Consider the following 17,616-nt stretch of genomic DNA (forward strand, 5'->3'; position numbering starts at 1 on the left):
AAGAAGAAGGGCAGAAAGTGATTCGGGGACAAATTACTGGGGTTCTAGGTCATTCCCTTTCACTGTCCACTAAGCTATACTTTCCTAAAAGTGGAAAGGCCAAAGTAGTACTACACCATAAAGAGGGTCCCTGGGTGGCACAAGTGATTTGTGCTTGACTACTAACCTAAGGTTGGTGGTTCAAACATACACAGTGGCACTGCGGAAGAAAGGCCTGGTGATCTGCTTCCATCAAGATTACAGCTAAAAACCCTATGCAGCAGTTCCACTCCATGACACATGGGGGCACCGTGAGTTGGAACGGACCGGACAGCAGTGCGTTTGGTTTGATTTATTGGGTTGAAGTGATCCCAGCAATTGAGGATAGAATGAAGATATTAATTTTTTCAAGTCAGTTGGGCTTTAATATTCTCACCAGGGTTATCCATGTCAGTATTTTATTTTAGTAAATTTTAATCCCATGTATTTCCCTGCTGACACAGTCCTCCAGTCAGGCCTCCTCACCTCTGGCATTTAATGTGTACTCAGAGAATGCGAACCACATTTGGCCTGAGTCAGGAAGCATTCACAAACTAAACTAAATAAACTAAACCTTCTACCAAAACATTATATATATATAGTATTTTCTTACAAAAACCGTTTGAAAGATACTAGTACTTTCTTGTTTTTGTTCTGTTCATTCTTCCTGTTTTATAAATATCTATATAAAATATTGTACCCTATAAAAAAAAAATAGGCAAATGTAAATAACATGGGGGTTATATGTTGGGCCGAATTATCTACAGTGCTGCTCTGTCCTTGGTGGGGTAACTAATGAAGGATGAGAGCTTTATTAACCTACCAAACTAATTTCTTCTACTGGAATGATTGCCTTCTTGACTGAGATTTTTATTACACAAAGATTTTTCTTTTTATGTGCTGCGTTTATTTGATCCATAAAATGGGACTGCAGCCATAACCTCCTTTGAAAACTCAGTATGATGAACAATTTTATGATTAGATTTGAAAAGGAAATGTAACTATGAACCAATCAGGGAACAGATTTATACACACAGATGCTGTTTCTCTTCCCCAGAAAGCCAACTCTCCTGAAAACCCAGAGTGCTGCAGGTAGAGGAAAAAGGAGGAAGGACCAGAGTTAGGGTTCTGAGAGATTAGTTAATGGAATTGTATGGTATTCTTTTTAAAAATATGCTTTAAAAACAATAATGTATTAATCTTCATGACAAAAATGCTTGAACCAGTCATTTAAAGCTCTTTAACTTTTCTGCATCTTTCCACTCACGCCTCACTCCACCCCCTCCCATACCACGCCTGCGTCGTCGTTCCCACGGCCCTCTCTCCTCCCCTTGTGCCCAGTCCCTCTTTCATGCCACTTCCTTGCAGAAGACGCACCAGAGCGCCCTGCAGGTACAGCAGAAAGCTGAGGCCCTTCTCCAGGCCGGCCACTACGACGCCGATGCCATCCGGGAATGTGCTGAGAAGGTGGCCCTGCACTGGCAGCAGCTCATGCTGAAGATGGAAGACCGGCTAAAACTGGTCAATGCCTCAGTGGCCTTTTACAAGACTTCGGAGCAGGTAAGGGAAAAGGCTATGGGATACGTGGGGCCAAGGCTGACTGAGGGCCGTTTCCTGACTCATACTGAAAATCTGCAGCAAGAAGCCAGGCCTCTCGGTACTAACGTCTGAGAGTAGGAGAATGGTGTGTGGACCACCATGTTGGTTTCTTTGTATTCCTTTCTATTAGAGCAGTGGACCAAGTGGGTTTTTTTTTTTTCCTCCCTTATAAAATAAATTTCTCAAACTCGTAAGATCTTTACTGAGGTGTTGAAGAGGAAATTGGGCATATACTGGATGTTAGATTTGAGCAGTGTATCAGTTAGCTATTGCAACAATACTGCTGTGTAACAAACCACCCTCAACACTCAATAGTACAAAACAATAGGCGTTCATTTTTCTCTAGTACCTGGGGTTCAGCTGACTAGGCTGAGCTTGGCCAACTTAGGCTCCAACCTGCAGATTGGGTCCAGATCTGCTCCCATGGCTTTCACCCTCCTTGACCAGCAGTCATCTGAAGCCTGAGTGCAAGAGTCCAAAACCTACCGTGCTCAAAAGCTGCCTTCTCTAACATTCCATTGCCAAAGAAAGTCACATGTCCAAACCAACATCAGTGAGGCAGGGGAGGGTATGCCTCCTATGAAGGTTGGAAAACCAAAAACCCAAACCCATTGCTGTCGAGTCAATTCTGACTCATAGCGACCCTATAGGACAGAGTAGAACTGCCCCATAGAGTTTCCAAGGAGCACCTGGCGGGTTCGAACTGCCATCCTCTTGGTTAGCAGCCATAGTACTTAACCACTATACCACCAGGGTTTCCATGAAGGCTGGAAGAGGAGAGCGAATATTTGCTTGAAACACATACAGCTCTTTCGCTCATGGGACCCCAGTCTAATGGAGGAGACACAGCCCTCTGTCTTTTGGAAATTAGGAGCTTACCTGGGAAGATGATACAGCTGTGGGAGAAAAGGCAGGAGATGCAGGTAGCAGAGCCATAAAGATGCAGATCCAGCGCCATTACGTCTCTACAGCAGTTTGCACAAGGATTTGTGTGAGAGGGTTTTAAAAATGATTGGGGTGCTGTTAGGGAACTCTTCCCATGAAATAGAGGTTTAAAGCGGGAGTCATTTTATTCAGTGTAAAATAGTTTCCTCGTTTGAATTGCTCACTGGTAGAGACATATCAGAGATACATTCTCCTCGGGGTGATTTATAGGGACCACAGGAAAGTCTATCCTCAAAGCAAATGTAAATGGCCCTGCAGCCAGTGTTACAGGCGCTGCACCTTCTCCAAGCCCTCTTTCTGTTGTTTCAGAGAGATGAGCTAAAAGCCCCCCCAGTTGATGTGTATATTCAGCACAATTCCAATCAAACCCCAGCAGACTTTTTAGAAATTAACTGATTCTAAAATTTATATGGAAATGCAAAGAACCTAGAATGACAAAAAAATCTTGAAAAGAAAGAACAAAGTTGGAGGAGTTATACTAACTGATTAAGACTTACGCTAAAGCTACAGTAATCCAGACAGAATGGTACTGGCGTAAGAGCGGACACCTGTATCAATGGAACAGGCCGGAGTCCAGAAATAGACCCACACACATGCAGTCAGTTGATTTTTCACAAAGCATTTCAATGGGGAAAGGACAGCGTTTTCAACAAATGGTGCCGAACAACTGAATATTCATCTGAGGAAAAAATGAGGCTTAGTCCTTATCTAATATCACACCCAAATTTTAATTTGAGATGGTTCAAGATGCTGAAGGCAGCAGAGCACTAGATTAAGGGTCAGGAAGTTTGACCCTGAACTGACTTTACCCAAGCTTCATTACCTCTCTAGATTTTTATTTCTCACAGGTTAATTTTAAGAATTTATAGTAGATAATCTTTTGACTTCTGTGCCCACGTTTATTGGCTCTAAGTCCAGTGCTATGATGGGACAGGTTTCAAGTACTTTTTCTCTTATAGTTTTGCCTGTGTATACTCTGTCTTATCAAGACATGAGCCTGTCTGCGGTTTCATGCCTTTGATGAAGAGAGGTGCATGGTGCCATGGATAGGGCTAGTGAAGTCAGCTGGAGCTTTGGGGACGAGCCCTCTCTTACGTGGGGATCATGTCTGCACTCAGTGTGCTCTGCCTGGGACATGGGTTAGTTCATCATTCAATGAACATCCTTCCCAAAGGCATGTCCTTCATCAAAAGGGATGACCTTCCCAGACTGAGGCAGCCAAGGATAGAGTTAGAGCTGCTCTCTCCTACTGCCATATCCAAGTAGGTAATCAAACTCCATTTGAAGACAGGTATAGGAATATGGAGTTATGTTTCATGCATCCTCCCCTCATATCAGTGCCTCTGATCCTAGGCTGTCTCGGGTCTCAAACTGTGGCACCCAACATAACTTTTTCCCAGGCAAGTTCTCTTTAAAATGCTTCTGCTATCTTGTGAGGTCATTTATAAGGTCACTTAACATGGCCTCTCAGTATTTTTAGAACTGAAAAACTTCTTAGCTGTCTTTTAGGTTAAGAAGACCCAAATTTGTTATCCTTCTGAAAGAAATTTGCATTTTGTGACAGAAGGCCTGGAAATGTCATTGCCTTATAGTAGGACTTAGAAACATACTTGCTAGAGTGTTTTTCCCCTGGGGAGGGGAAAGTGACATTCATTTATGGCCCATAAATCGCACCCCATAGGCAACTTCCTTCTTTACCTCTGCTTGAGGCTACTTACTGTGGGGCAAGTACGGATGATTGGGCAAGCCAGGTATCTTCTCTGACCCTCATTTTCCTATTCTACCTAATTCACAGGGTTATTGTGAGATTACAACAATATAATATGTATGTATTTTATGTATGTATATGTATACATACACACACATACTTTGAAACCCAAAAAATAGCAGTTTCCCTTCTTTTCTTTCTCTACATACTATCCCTGGGTGATATCATCAACCCCATAGCTTCAGCCTTTAGCCGTGAACCATAGAAAATGATTCCAGAATCCCTATCTTCAATTGTATTATCTCTTGAGCTCCAGGCACATGACTTCCACTGCCTCCTGGACTTCTTTTCTGGGCCTCAGTCTCCCCCATCCATCCAAGGAGAGTTTTACCTGCCCAATCTGTGACTCCCAGCTAATGTGAACCTTAAAAGAAGTATTGTAATGGCTCTTAATCCTTTATGTCAATCAGTATTTCCCAGCAATAAGATGTTTATTTGTGCTATTGAGGTGGGAGTGGATTTAATGGACAAATAGGCTTGAAAAATGTTTGCATACCATACACTCAGTCTGCAAACTGAACTTGAAGCTCACCTGTGCAGGGCTCTCTTGGCTGAAGGTCCTCAGAAAATACTTCTTGATTGATTAATTTACTGAGTCTTTTCCTCCACAATTTGTTAGGTGTGTAGTGTCCTGGAGAGCTTAGAGCAAGAATACCGGAGAGATGAGGACTGGTGTGGCGGACGAGATAAACTGGGGCCAGCAGCAGAGATCGACCATGTCATTCCACTCATCAGCAAACATTTGGAACAAAAGGAGGCCTTTCTTAAGGTCAGAGCACGTCGTCTTCCAGGGTCTTCAACTCCAGCGTCTTGTTTGTCCATTCACCTTATCTCTCTCTCCCCTCTCTTCTCTCTCTTTGCTTATCACCTTTTCTTCTGTTAGGAATTTTCTGTACTTGACCACCTATTGGTGTGTTGTTTTTGTTCAATGGTCTGTTCAGTATGTGCACCTGCATTCAAACAGAACCCTTATTAATCAGCTCTTATTAATAAGATAAAAGCAGCCCTGATGACAAAACGGTTAAGTGCTATACTGCTAACTGAAAGGTCAGTGGTTTGAACCCACCAGCCACTCCATGGGAAAGAAGACGTGGCCATCTGCTCCTATGAAGATTTCAGCCTGGGAAACTCTACAGGGCAATTCTACTCTGTCCAGTAGAGTGCTATGAGTTGGAATCAACTCAGTGGCACACAACAAGCACTTATAAGATTAAACAGCAATTGTTGTATACAAGGGCTTAAAATTACTTAAAAAGGCCTTCCTTTTCCAAAGCACAAAATTTAAAACGAGTTTAAGTAGAGCATATCAAGGAGTTTAAATAAAGGTGTTAAGATATTTCTTCATAAAATTTTTAAAATTTGTTTCTTTTGAAGAAAAAAAAGAAAACCTTCTGGTCTGAACGTAGAGTTCAGTGACTAGAACGTGGAGTTCTCAATTTGTATGCATTAGTTGATCCATTTTAGATTCCTTCATTTTGGACCACCATCCAGTTGATAAATTCATGAGCCACAGAGTTGATTGACCCACCGTCAGCCTTTTCCGTCTTTTCTCAGAGTTCCAAGAAGCCATTGCTGCTGACACAACATTTAAAATAAGCTGTGGTATCATGTGCTAAGTGTAAGAAGTTTCTAAAATTTGAAGATTTTGTCTAGAGGTAATTTAATTCTGAAAACTATGGATTCAAATTAGTGGACCAGCATGTATTAGTTTTACAGTCAGAGAAAAACAGTGCTTTTCAGATAATTCAGAAAATACAGGGTCTTGAGAAAAACTAGAAGTACTGTCAACAGATCTAGATTCTAGACCTGACTCACTTCACAACTCCTGCCTTTTCTGGGCCTCAGTCTCCCCCATCCATCCAAGGAGAGTTTTACCTGCCCAATCTGTGACTCCCAGCTAATGTGAATCTTAAAAGAAGTATTGTAATGGCTCTTAATCCTTTATGTCAATCAGTATTTCCCAGCAATAAGATGTTTATTCGTGCTATTGAGGTGGGAGTGGATTTAATGGACAAATAGGCTTGAAAAATGTTGGTAATTTCCATTTGGATTTGGAATATATGGTTAGTAGATTTGTTCACCAAATTTACTTTCTGAAGTCTAAAATAAACTAATGTTGAAGTGAGGTTATGTTCCCTGGCCTTAGACCAGTGGTCATAAAAGAGGCCTTCTGGGGACAGAAGGCCTGAGAGTGTCCGTAATGCCTAATTACCATGTAGATAGTCAAGCGATGACTGCCTTCTTATTTTTCTCTGAGATGTAAAGCAGGGAACCCAGGGAGTAATTCTTTACTTGACCAAAGGACATCTTAGAGGGTGAGCCCTTTCAATTGGAATTGGAGTGTCCATGAACCAGAAGTGACCTCCAGAGCTGCAGAATCCTCCTAACAGTCCAGCCCTCAGGCTTGAGTCCTACAAAGGCGGAAGGAGGGCACCCCTGTCCAGTGTCTTGGGTTCCATGCATGTACTGGGAGTGGGACCTCACACCCTGGTCTCTTTTAGGCCTGCACCCTGGCACGGCGGAACGCTGAGGTGTTCCTGAAGTACATCCACAGGAACAACGTCAGCATGCCCAGTGTCGCCAGCCACACCCGGGGACCTGAGCAGCAAGTAAAAGGTCAGCGGGAGAACTTCTGGGTCACTGGTCACTACAGCAGCATGGACCAGAAGCCCCACCCCTTCCTCAAACAGTCTGTACCTCATCTTCATGTGTTCTCAGATTTCCTGTTCCTTCTTCTTAGAGGAGAGCAAGTTTGATGTGGGCTTGGAGGGGGCAGTGGTGATTCGTGATCAATCCTGAATATGCATCAAGATTTTAGAATGGAAAAATGAGGATAAAATTTCCCCCTAAGCTTTTTCATTTATCTTAGAGCCTAGGGCACTGCTGTCTAATAGAATTTTCTGAGATAATGGAAATGTTCTGTATTGACGTTGTGCAATACCAGTGGACATATGTGGCTATTGAGCACTTGAAATGTGGTTAGTGGAACTGAGAAACTAATTTTAAATTGTATTTGATAGTAATTAATTTAAACGTTAGGAAGAAAGACTTGGCAATCTACTTCTGAAAATCAGCCAATGAAAATTCTATGGAACACAGCAGTCCAGTCTACAACAATCATGGGGATGGTGCAGGACCATGCAGTGTCTGATTCTGTTGTCCAAGGGGTCTCTATGAGTTGGAGGTCAACTCAATGGCAGCTAACAACAACAGTTTAAATGCAAGCAATCATGGGTGGCTAGTGGCTACCAAACTGAACAGCAGAAGACTAGGGTATCTTATGGCCTGGGAACAAGATGTTGACTGGAAATCATAAAATGAAGGTCTAATCCTGGCTTTGTCACTTATTATCCTTTCTGAGAAATCCTCTGTAGTTCCCAGTGTTTGTTCCCTGGATTTCTGATGACTGGATTGGTCCTGTGGAGAGGCTTTGACGGTCATGGTTAGAAGCCAGCTGGGCCGTGGGGCTGAAGTGGTTGGTTGGGCTTGTTCAGAGCCTTCCTGTGACACGCACTGTCTCCTCTGCCCTTCAGCCATCTTGAGTGAGCTCTTGCAGAGAGAGAATCGTGTCCTGCACTTCTGGACCTTGAAGAAGCGGCGGTTAGACCAGTGTCAGCAGTACGTGGTATTTGAGCGCAGCGCTAAGCAGGTACGTCCAAAGTTTTCCCTGGCTTTGCCTCAGTTCTGGGGGTGTATGGAGGCCCAGATGGCCAAGACTTGGGACAGTCCCAAAGAGAGCCACAGGAGCAGGCAGAATGGAGATGGGAGGTGAGGATGAAGAGAAGAAAGAGGAAAGGTTGTCATTTATCATGTGTTCAGCTTTTACCAAGCACTCTGTATTCAAAGTTTGGTACCAGGAGTTGTGAGAAGGTGCTGGAGGCAATTGTCCCTAACTTATGGATGATGCTGGGCCTGGCCTAGAAGAGTCTCCATTCTAAGGGAGGAAACACTCTTTGCTGCTAGGATGTTCCAAATCTGACAGGGGAGGGCTCATTTTTGAAAACAATTTCCGAGCTGATCAATCAAATTGTGTCAACATTTCCTGGATCCGCCATGCTGTCCCAAACCACAAGCCTTCGTTGTCCCATGGCATGTTTTCCCACTGTCCGCTGACTTTTGAGGGATTGGGTGTGTCGTCTCCTCCCACAGGCATTGGACTGGATCCAAGAAACAGGTGAATATTACCTCTCAACACATACCTCCACTGGAGAGACCACAGAGGAGACTCAGGAACTGCTGAAAGAATATGGGGAATTCAGGGTGCCTGCCAAGGTAGGAAGCATTCCAAACCCCTTCCCAAATCCACCTGACACTCCCCATTCTGTCCAATTTTACGTTATAGAACACTCAACATACAACTGCATCACCCTGCCTCCCCAGCTTTGTCTTCAGGTGTTCTTTTATGTAAAATTTATGTAGCAGTGGAATGTGTGTACTTTCTTACCCTCTGAGGGATCATACACCATATACTTTCTTGCCTCTGTACCTTCCTCTAACATTCCTTTGCCTGGAATATTCTTCCCTTCCTTCCAGTTTATGCCTCTTTCCACTTCAGTGCCTTTTCCTCCTCTGTGATGCTGCCTAAACAGCCAGGAAATTCTCTTATCACATCCCTGCCCTGCAGCCCTTGTTTTCTGTATAACGCTTAAGGCACCTGGCAGGGACAGTCCTGTTCTCCAATTATCTGTGTGCTATGTCATCTCCTGTATGAGCCAGCAAGATCTTGAAGGACAAGAACCATGCTTTATTAACGCTTTGTTCTCCAAGTTCCCTGACTGTATGTTACATATCGAAGGGAGGCAGCAAACATTCGTGAACATAAGGAAAAAAAGGAGGTTTGGGTAGATTTCAACACCTACTCCCAAATCTATATTTAAAATGATTCTTCTGCTTTAGCTCCTTATGCTCGCTCTCATTCTCAACTTAACTCTTCCTGTTAATGGGTTATCATTCTTCCATCTCTCAGATTCCAAACCGCAGGGTTATTTGTTATAAGAATGTCTGCAGGCTGACAAATCTAGCTGAGGAGCTTCCGATGAAAAACAACAGCCCCCTCTGCTACCCCAGTCCCACTTCTCAGAAACAAATCTCATTTAACCAGCCATCTCTGGTTTTAATCTTTATAACCAATAAAATCAATTTGAAATGGAAACCAAACTGCCCTTGAATCACAAGAGAGTAAATATGGGACACCTCATGACTGAATAGGGCAATAGAGTACATGGACTTATGTTCTGCCCCAAAGAAACAGATAAAGTAGAAGAGACGCTGAAGGTAAATGGTACTTCCTATATAGAAATCCACTAATGTAAGGATAAAAGTAAGATAAAGAAGATTTGGGTGGGCATAAGAGGAAAAACAAAGTTTTCTTGTGATGTGCTATAGACAATTCAATGAGAAGAACACAAATGATCCTTCCCTATTGTGAGTTTCAGAATCTCTATGGGGTCAAGGGAGATGATGAAAGGAAACCTTAATCATCTTGACATCTGGGGGAACTCCATCTCTTCTAAAAGCAAAACATTTTTTTAGATTCATTCATTTTTGTTTTTTACGATTCAGTGGTTATTAGCATATTCACAAGGTTTTACAGCCATCATCACTGTCTAATTCCAGAACACTTTCATCACCCCAAAAGAAATCCCATACCCATTAGCAGTCACCCCCATCCCTACCCTTCCCCCAGCCTCTGGCAGCCACTAATCTACTTTCTGTCTCTGTGAATTTGCTTGTTCTGGTCATTTCATATAAAGAATCATACAATAACTGGCTTTTTGTGTCTGGCTTCTTTCACTAGAATATTTTTAGGGTCCATCCATGCTATAGCATGTAGCAGTATTTTATCCTTTTTATGGCTGGATGATAGTCCATTGAATGGATATACTACATTTTGTTTATCCCTTCATCACGTGATACAGATGTTTGGATTGTTCACAGTTTGGGGCTATTGTGAATAATGTTCTTATGGACATTCACGTTCAGGAAGTTTTGGTATGAACGTGTTTTCAATTCTCTTAGGTATATGCCTGAAAGTGGAATAGTTGGGACAAATGGTAACTCTATGTTTAATTTTTTTGAGGAAATGTCAAACAGTTTTCCGCAGCAGATGAACCTTTTACAATCCCAGCACCAATGCCTCAGGGTTCTAGTTTCTCCACATCCTGCCCAACACTTGCAATTGTCCATCTCTTTGATAATAGCCATCCTGCCACCACCACCGCCACCACCACCAATTGTCCATCTCTTTGATTATAGCCGTCCTGCCACTGCCACCGCCACCAGCAATTGTCCATCTCTTTGATTATAGCCATCCTGCCACTGCCACCGCCACCACCAACTGTCCATCTCTTTGATTATAGCCATCCTGCCACCACCACCACCGCCACCACCAACTGTCCATCTCTTTGGTTATAGCCGTCCTGCCACCACCACCGCCACCACCACCAATTGTCCATCTCTTTGATTATAGCCGTCCTGCCACTGCCACCGCCACCACCAATTGTCCATCTCTTTGATTATAGCCATCCTGCCACCACAACCACCGCCACCAATTGTCCATCTCTTTGATTATAGCCATCCTGCCACCACCACCACCGCCACCAATTGTCCATCTCTTTGATTATAGCCATCCTGCCACCACCACCACCGCCACCACCAACTGTCCATCTCTTTGGTTATAGCCGTCCTGCCACCACCACCGCCACCACCACCAATTGTCCATCTCTTTGATTATAGCCGTCCTGCCACTGCCACCGCCACCACCAATTGTCCATCTCTTTGATTATAGCCATCCTGCCACTGCCACCGCCACCACCAACTGTCCATCTCTTTGATTATAGCCATCCTGCCACCACCACCACCGCCACCACCAACTGTCCATCTCTTTGGTTATAGCCGTCCTGCCACCACCACCGCCACCACCACCAATTGTCCATCTCTTTGATTATAGCCGTCCTGCCACCACCACCACCGCCACCAACAATTGTCCATCTCTTTGATTATAGCCATCCTGCCACTGCCACCGCCACCACCACCAATTGTCCATCTCTTTGATTATAGCCATCCTGCCACTGCCACCGCCACCACCAACTGTCCATCTCTTTGGTTATAGCCGTCCTGCCACCACCACCACCGCCACCAACAATTGTCCATCTCTTTGATTATAGCCGTCCTGCCACCACCACCGCCACCACCACCAACTGTCCATCTCTTTGATTATAGCCATCCTGCCACCGCCACCGCCACCACCACCAACTGTCCATCTCTTTGATTATAGCCGTCCTGCCACTGCCACCGCCACCACCAATTGTCCATCTCTTTGATTATAGCCGTCCTGCCACCACCACCACCACCACCAACTGTCCATCTCTTTGATTATAGCCGTCCTGCCACCACCACCACCGCCACCACCAATTGTCCATCTCTTTGATTATAGCCATCCTGCCACCACAACCACCGCCACCAATTGTCCATCTCTTTGATTATAGCCATCCTGCCACCACCACCACCGCCACCAATTGTCCATCTCTTTGATTATAGCCATCCTGCCACCACCACCACCGCCACCAACAATTGTCCATCTCTTTGATTATAGCCATCCTGCCACTGCCACCGCCACCACCAATTGTCCATCTCTTTGATTATAGCCATCCTGCCACCACCACCACCGCCACCAATTGTCCATCTCTTTGATTATAGCCATCCTGCCACCACCACCACCGCCACCACCAACTGTCCATCTCTTTGATTATAGCCATCCTGCCACCACCACCGGCACCACCACCAATTGTCCATCTCTTTGATTATAGCCATCCTGCCACCACCACCACCACCGCCACCACCAACTGTCCATCTCTTTGGTTATAGCCGTCCTGCCACCACCACCGCCACCACCACCAACTGTCCATCTCTTTGATTATAGCCATCCTGCCACCACCACCGGCACCACCACCAATTGTCCATCTCTTTGATTATAGCCATCCTGCCACCACCACCACCGCCACCACCAACTGTCCATCTCTTTGGTTATAGCCGTCCTGCCACCACCACCGCCACCACCACCAATTGTCCATCTCTTTGATTATAGCCGTCCTGCCACCACCACCACCGCCACCAACAATTGTCCATCTCTTTGATTATAGCCATCCTGCCACTGCCACCGCCACCACCACCAATTGTCCATCTCTGATTATAGCCATCCTGCCACTGCCACCGCCACCACCAACTGTCCATCTCTTTGGTTATAGCCGTCCTGCCACCACCACCACCGCCACCACCAATTGTCCATCTCTTTGATTATAGCCGTCCTGCCACCACCACCGCCACCACCACCAACTGTCCATCTCTTTGATTATAGCCATCCTGCCACTGCCACCGCCACCACCACCAACTGTCCATCTCTTTGATTATAGCCGTCCTGCCACTGCCACCGCCACCACCAACTGTCCATCTCTTTGATTATAGCCATCCTGCCACCACCACCGGCACCACCACCAATTGTCCATCTCTTTGATTATAGCCGTCCTGCCACCACCGCCACCACCACCAACTGTCCATCTCTTTGATTATAGCCGTCCTGCCACCACCACCACCGCCACCACCAATTGTCCATCTCTTTGATTATAGCCATCCTGCCGCCACCACCACCGCCACCAATTGTCCATCTCTTTGATTATAGCCATCCTGCCACTACCACCACCACCACCGCCACCAACAATTGTCCATCTCTTTGATTATAGCCATCCTGCCACTGCCACCGCCACCACCAATTGTCCATCTCTTTGATTATAGCCATCCTGCCACCACCACCACCGCCACCAATTGTCCATCTCTTTGATTATAGCCATCCTGCCACCACCACCACCGCCACCACCAACTGTCCATCTCTTTGATTATAGCCATCCTGCCACCACCACCACCGCCACCAACAATTGTCCATCTCTTTGATTATAGCCATCCTGCCACCACCACCGCCACCACCAATTGTCCATCTCTTTGATTATAGCCATCCTGCCACCACCACCGCCACCACCAATTGTCCATCTCTTTGATTATAGCCATCCTGCCACCACCACCACCGCCACCAATTGTCCATCTCTTTGATTATAGCCATCCTGCCACCACCACCACCGCCACCAATTGTCCATCTCTTTGATTATAGCCATCCTGCCACCACCACCACCGCCACCACCACCAATTGTCCATCTCTTTGATTATAGCCATCCTGCCACCACCACCACCACCGCCACCACCAACTGTCCATCTCTTTGATTATAGCCATCCTGCCACCACCACCACCGCCACCACCAATTGTCCATCTCTTTGATTATAGCCATCCTGCCACCACCACCACCGCCACCACCACCAATTGTCCATCTCTTTGATTATAGCCATCCTGCCACCACCACCACCGCCACCACCACCAATTGTCCATCTCTTTGATTATAGCCATCCTGCCACCACCACCACCGCCACCACCAACTGTCCATCTCTTTGATTATAGCCATCCTGCCACCGCCACCACCGCCACCACCAACTGTCCATCTCTTTGATTATAGCCATCCTGCCACCACCACCACCGCCACCACCAATTGTCCATCTCTTTGATTATAGCCGTCCTGCCACCACCGCCACCACCACCAATTGTCCATCTCTTTGATTATAGCCGTCCTGCCACCACCACCACCGCCACCACCACCAATTGTCCATCTCTTTGATTATAGCCGTCCTGCCACCACCACCACTGCCACCACCAATTGTCCATCTCTTTGATTATAGCCGTCCTGCCACCACCACCACCACCACAAATTGTCCATCTCTTTGATTATAGCCATCCTGCCACCTCCACCACCGCCACCACCAATTGTCCATCTCTTTGATTATAGCCATCCTGCCACCACCAACACCGCCACCACCAATTGTCCATCTCTTTGATTATAGCCGTCCTGCCACCACCAACACCGCCACCACCAATTGTCCATCTCTTTGATTATAGCCATCCTGCCACCACCAACACCGCCACCACCAATTGTCCATCTCTTTGATTATAGCCATCCTGCCACCACCACCACCGCCACCACCAACTGTCCATCTCTTTGATTATAGCCATCCTGCCACCGCCACCACCAACTGTCCATCTCTTTGATTATAGCCATCCTGCCACCACCACCACTGCCACCACCACCAATTGTCCATCTCTTTGATTATAGCCATCCTGCCACCACCATCACCGCCACCACCACCAACTGTCCATCTCTTTGATTATAGCCATCCTGCCACCACCACCACCGCCACCACCACCAATTGTCCATCTCTTTGATTATAGCCATCCTGCCACCACCATCACCGCCACCACCACCAATTGTCCATCTCTTTGATTATAGCCATCCTGCCACCACCACCACCGCCACCACCACCAATTGTCCATCTCTTTGATTATAGCCATCCTGCCACCACCACCACCGCCACCACCACCAATTGTCCATCTCTTTGATTATAGCCATCCTGCCACCACCACCACCACCGCCACCACCAACTTTCCATTTCTTTGATTATAGCCATCCTGCCACCACCACCACCGCCACCACCAATTGTCCATCTCTTTGATTATAGCCATCCTGCCACCACCACCACCGCCACCACCACCAATTGTCCATCTCTTTGATTATAGCCATCCTGCCACCACCACCACCGCCACCACCACCAATTGTCCATCTCTTTGATTATAGCCATCCTGCCACCACCACCACCGCCACCACCACCAATTGTCCATCTCTTTGATTATAGCCATCCTGCCACCGCCACCACCGCCACCACCAACTGTCCATCTCTTTGATTATAGCCATCCTGCCACCACCACCACCGCCACCACCAATTGTCCATCTCTTTGATTATAGCCGTCCTGCCACCACCACCACCGCCACCACCAATTGTCCATCTCTTTGATTATAGCCGTCCTGCCACCACCACCACCGCCACCACCAATTGTCCATCTCTTTGATTATAGCCATCCTGCCACCACTACCGCCACCACCAATTGCCGCTCCGTTGATCCCACCTAATGGAGACCCCACGTGTGGCAGAGTAGAACTGTCCTCTACAGGATTTTCGAGTGGTTTTTCACTGTGGTTTTGATCTGCATTTCTCTAGTGACTAATGAGGAAACCCTGGTGGTGTAGTGGTTAAGTACCACGGCTGCTAACAAAAAGGTCAGCAGTTCAAACTCACCAGGTGCTCCTTGGAAACTCCATGGGGCAGTTCTGCTCTACCCTATAGGGTCACTATGAGTCAGAATCGACTCGACAGCAGTGGGTTTTTTCAGTGACTAATGATATTGAGAAAACATTTTTTAAGCTGGTAATGTTATCTCTGAAAGTGAAGGAAATCATGAGATAAACTTTGATTTAATTCTTCTAAACAAGAGAGAGTTCAGTGGTGATTAAAGTAATTGGAGTCCTAGCTGCAATAAGTTCTGTCTTCTTGGAATTCAGATAGCAAGGGGAAGGAATGCTGGGATTGTCGGATGTGTACTTTAGACTGAGTAAGATAGAATTGAAAAAGTTCAGATAAAAGATGGGCATGATTCTGTGTCTGGGACTCTTAATAGGAACATAGCTCACATTTGATGGAAGTTTTTGAAAGGCTTAGTTCTTCATATGTAATGACAGACTATCCCCTGTGGAATGAATAGGAATATGCATCTCATGAGACCTGTTCACCAGTACAGGGAACCCTTCATTAGCTCATATCTACAAAGAGTAGAGAAATTAAGGAAATAGAAGATTTGCAACTGTGTGGCCAGAACTCCCAGAAACCCAGGAAAAGCTGAATGACTCAGCCTGTGAACAGTAAAGGTGGCACCACCTCTCCTCTGGAGATGAGAACTGGCAGGACACCCAAGACCAAAAGCTACTCCAGCAGCGACATTATCCTGGTGATCTCCTCAGAGAAGGGCATCAGCATCTCCATGCTATTCCACTATCACTATAGTTCAGCTTTTCTTTTCTTCTCCCCTCTGCTTGCTGTGTTTCCACTTCCACTTTGCAACCACCTTCCCAATTGCCTGACTCTGCAGTTTAAATCCCAAAAGAAACAGCCTCAATTGACCCACGTTATTGCCATTGTCCCCGTTGGGATGGAGGTTTTAGGCCAGGATATCTCTAAATCACTGGCCACATATTGATGGGCTGCCTTTGTGGTTTTTACCTATAGTCTCATCAGCATTGGCCAAGAATATGGCAGGTCGCCCATGTTTAAGGACCCCCTTCAGACTGCTCTAAGCAGGGACTGCAAACATGGCGGCCTCTCAGTGAACCTGCCCAGTTCATGGGCCTAATTTAATATAAATCCTGAACTCTTGGCTGGTTGGCTGCTCACTAACCCCAAAATGCAAGTTTTACTTGTTCATTCACTTATTCATCCATTCAACCTTTATTATGCCTACTATTTTTATAGAACTGGAGGTGTACAAATGAATAAGATATAACACTTATCTTTTAGGAGTTCATAGCCTAATGAAGGAGATACATAAATAACTCAGTGTGATGCATGTTAAGATAGAGGCATAAATGTGGAGCTGTGAGAACACTGGGAAGGGCATCACTCATCTCTTGGGAAGGAAAGGAGATGGAAGAGGGCCGCTGTATTGAGAGGTGGGGGATGAGTAGGCACCCCTCATCACAGCAGGAGGGGACATGTGTAGTTCAACTCAGCTGGAGTCTAGGGGCTGTGGAGAGCAGCCACATGGGGAAGCGTTGTCTACACTGTTCATTTTACTGTCTCTATGCTATTATTTTTTTATGCTAAAAAAAGAAAAAATGTCTTTTTTTTTTTTTTTTTTTATGCTTCCTTAGACTCTCTACACACCTGGAATTCTCTTGGTCATTAAAAAAATTTTTTTTTGCTTGTCGACTCAATCACAGTTTTGATCTTCAGGATATAATTTCCTCTGGTAGGGCTGCCCCATAAGCCTGCTGCCACCACCTGGCTGTAAAACCCATCGCACAGGTGAAGGCACCTTACTGAGATTAGAAAATAAATGTATGTTTTCAAGGCTTTTACATGAAAAAAAAAAGATTTATTGATTATAACTGCAAGAAATTATTCTGTTTTAAGTAAATAACAAACCTAAGAAAAAACTGTTCAGAAATAAAACACACTAAATGCAATAGAACAGAAGTCCTGAGGATGTGTATACAGGTATCTCTGCCTGCCCCACTGCCAAGGAAACCAGGGCTCCTGAATCTTAGGACAGTGGCTGGTGTCAGGGCTAGGAGACAAGAGGCCAG

At 45.7% G+C, this 17,616-nt stretch overlaps 1 protein-coding gene across 3 annotated transcripts in view; it reads left to right on the plus strand.

Annotated features, from left to right (window-relative positions):
* KALRN (kalirin RhoGEF kinase) overlaps positions 1 to 17,616 on the plus strand; it is a 769,081-nt gene that overhangs the window by 468,371 nt on the left and 283,094 nt on the right. For 2 of the 3 annotated variants that reach the window (XM_064291977.1, XM_064292015.1), the window contains exons 17-21: positions 1,387 to 1,578; positions 4,950 to 5,099; positions 6,832 to 6,946; positions 7,864 to 7,979; positions 8,480 to 8,602. In XM_064291977.1, coding sequence (XP_064148047.1) covers positions 1,387 to 1,578; positions 4,950 to 5,099; positions 6,832 to 6,946; positions 7,864 to 7,979; positions 8,480 to 8,602 — 696 coding nt within the window. Of the gene's footprint in view, positions 1 to 1,359; positions 1,579 to 4,949; positions 5,100 to 6,831; positions 6,947 to 7,863; positions 7,980 to 8,479; positions 8,603 to 17,616 lie in introns of all 3 variants that reach the window. The other variant, XM_064291948.1, reaches the window with a different exon arrangement.

The sequence above is a fragment of the Loxodonta africana genome, chromosome 1, assembly GCF_030014295.1.
Source record: "Loxodonta africana isolate mLoxAfr1 chromosome 1, mLoxAfr1.hap2, whole genome shotgun sequence".
Classification (NCBI taxonomy): Eukaryota; Metazoa; Chordata; class Mammalia; order Proboscidea; family Elephantidae; genus Loxodonta; species Loxodonta africana.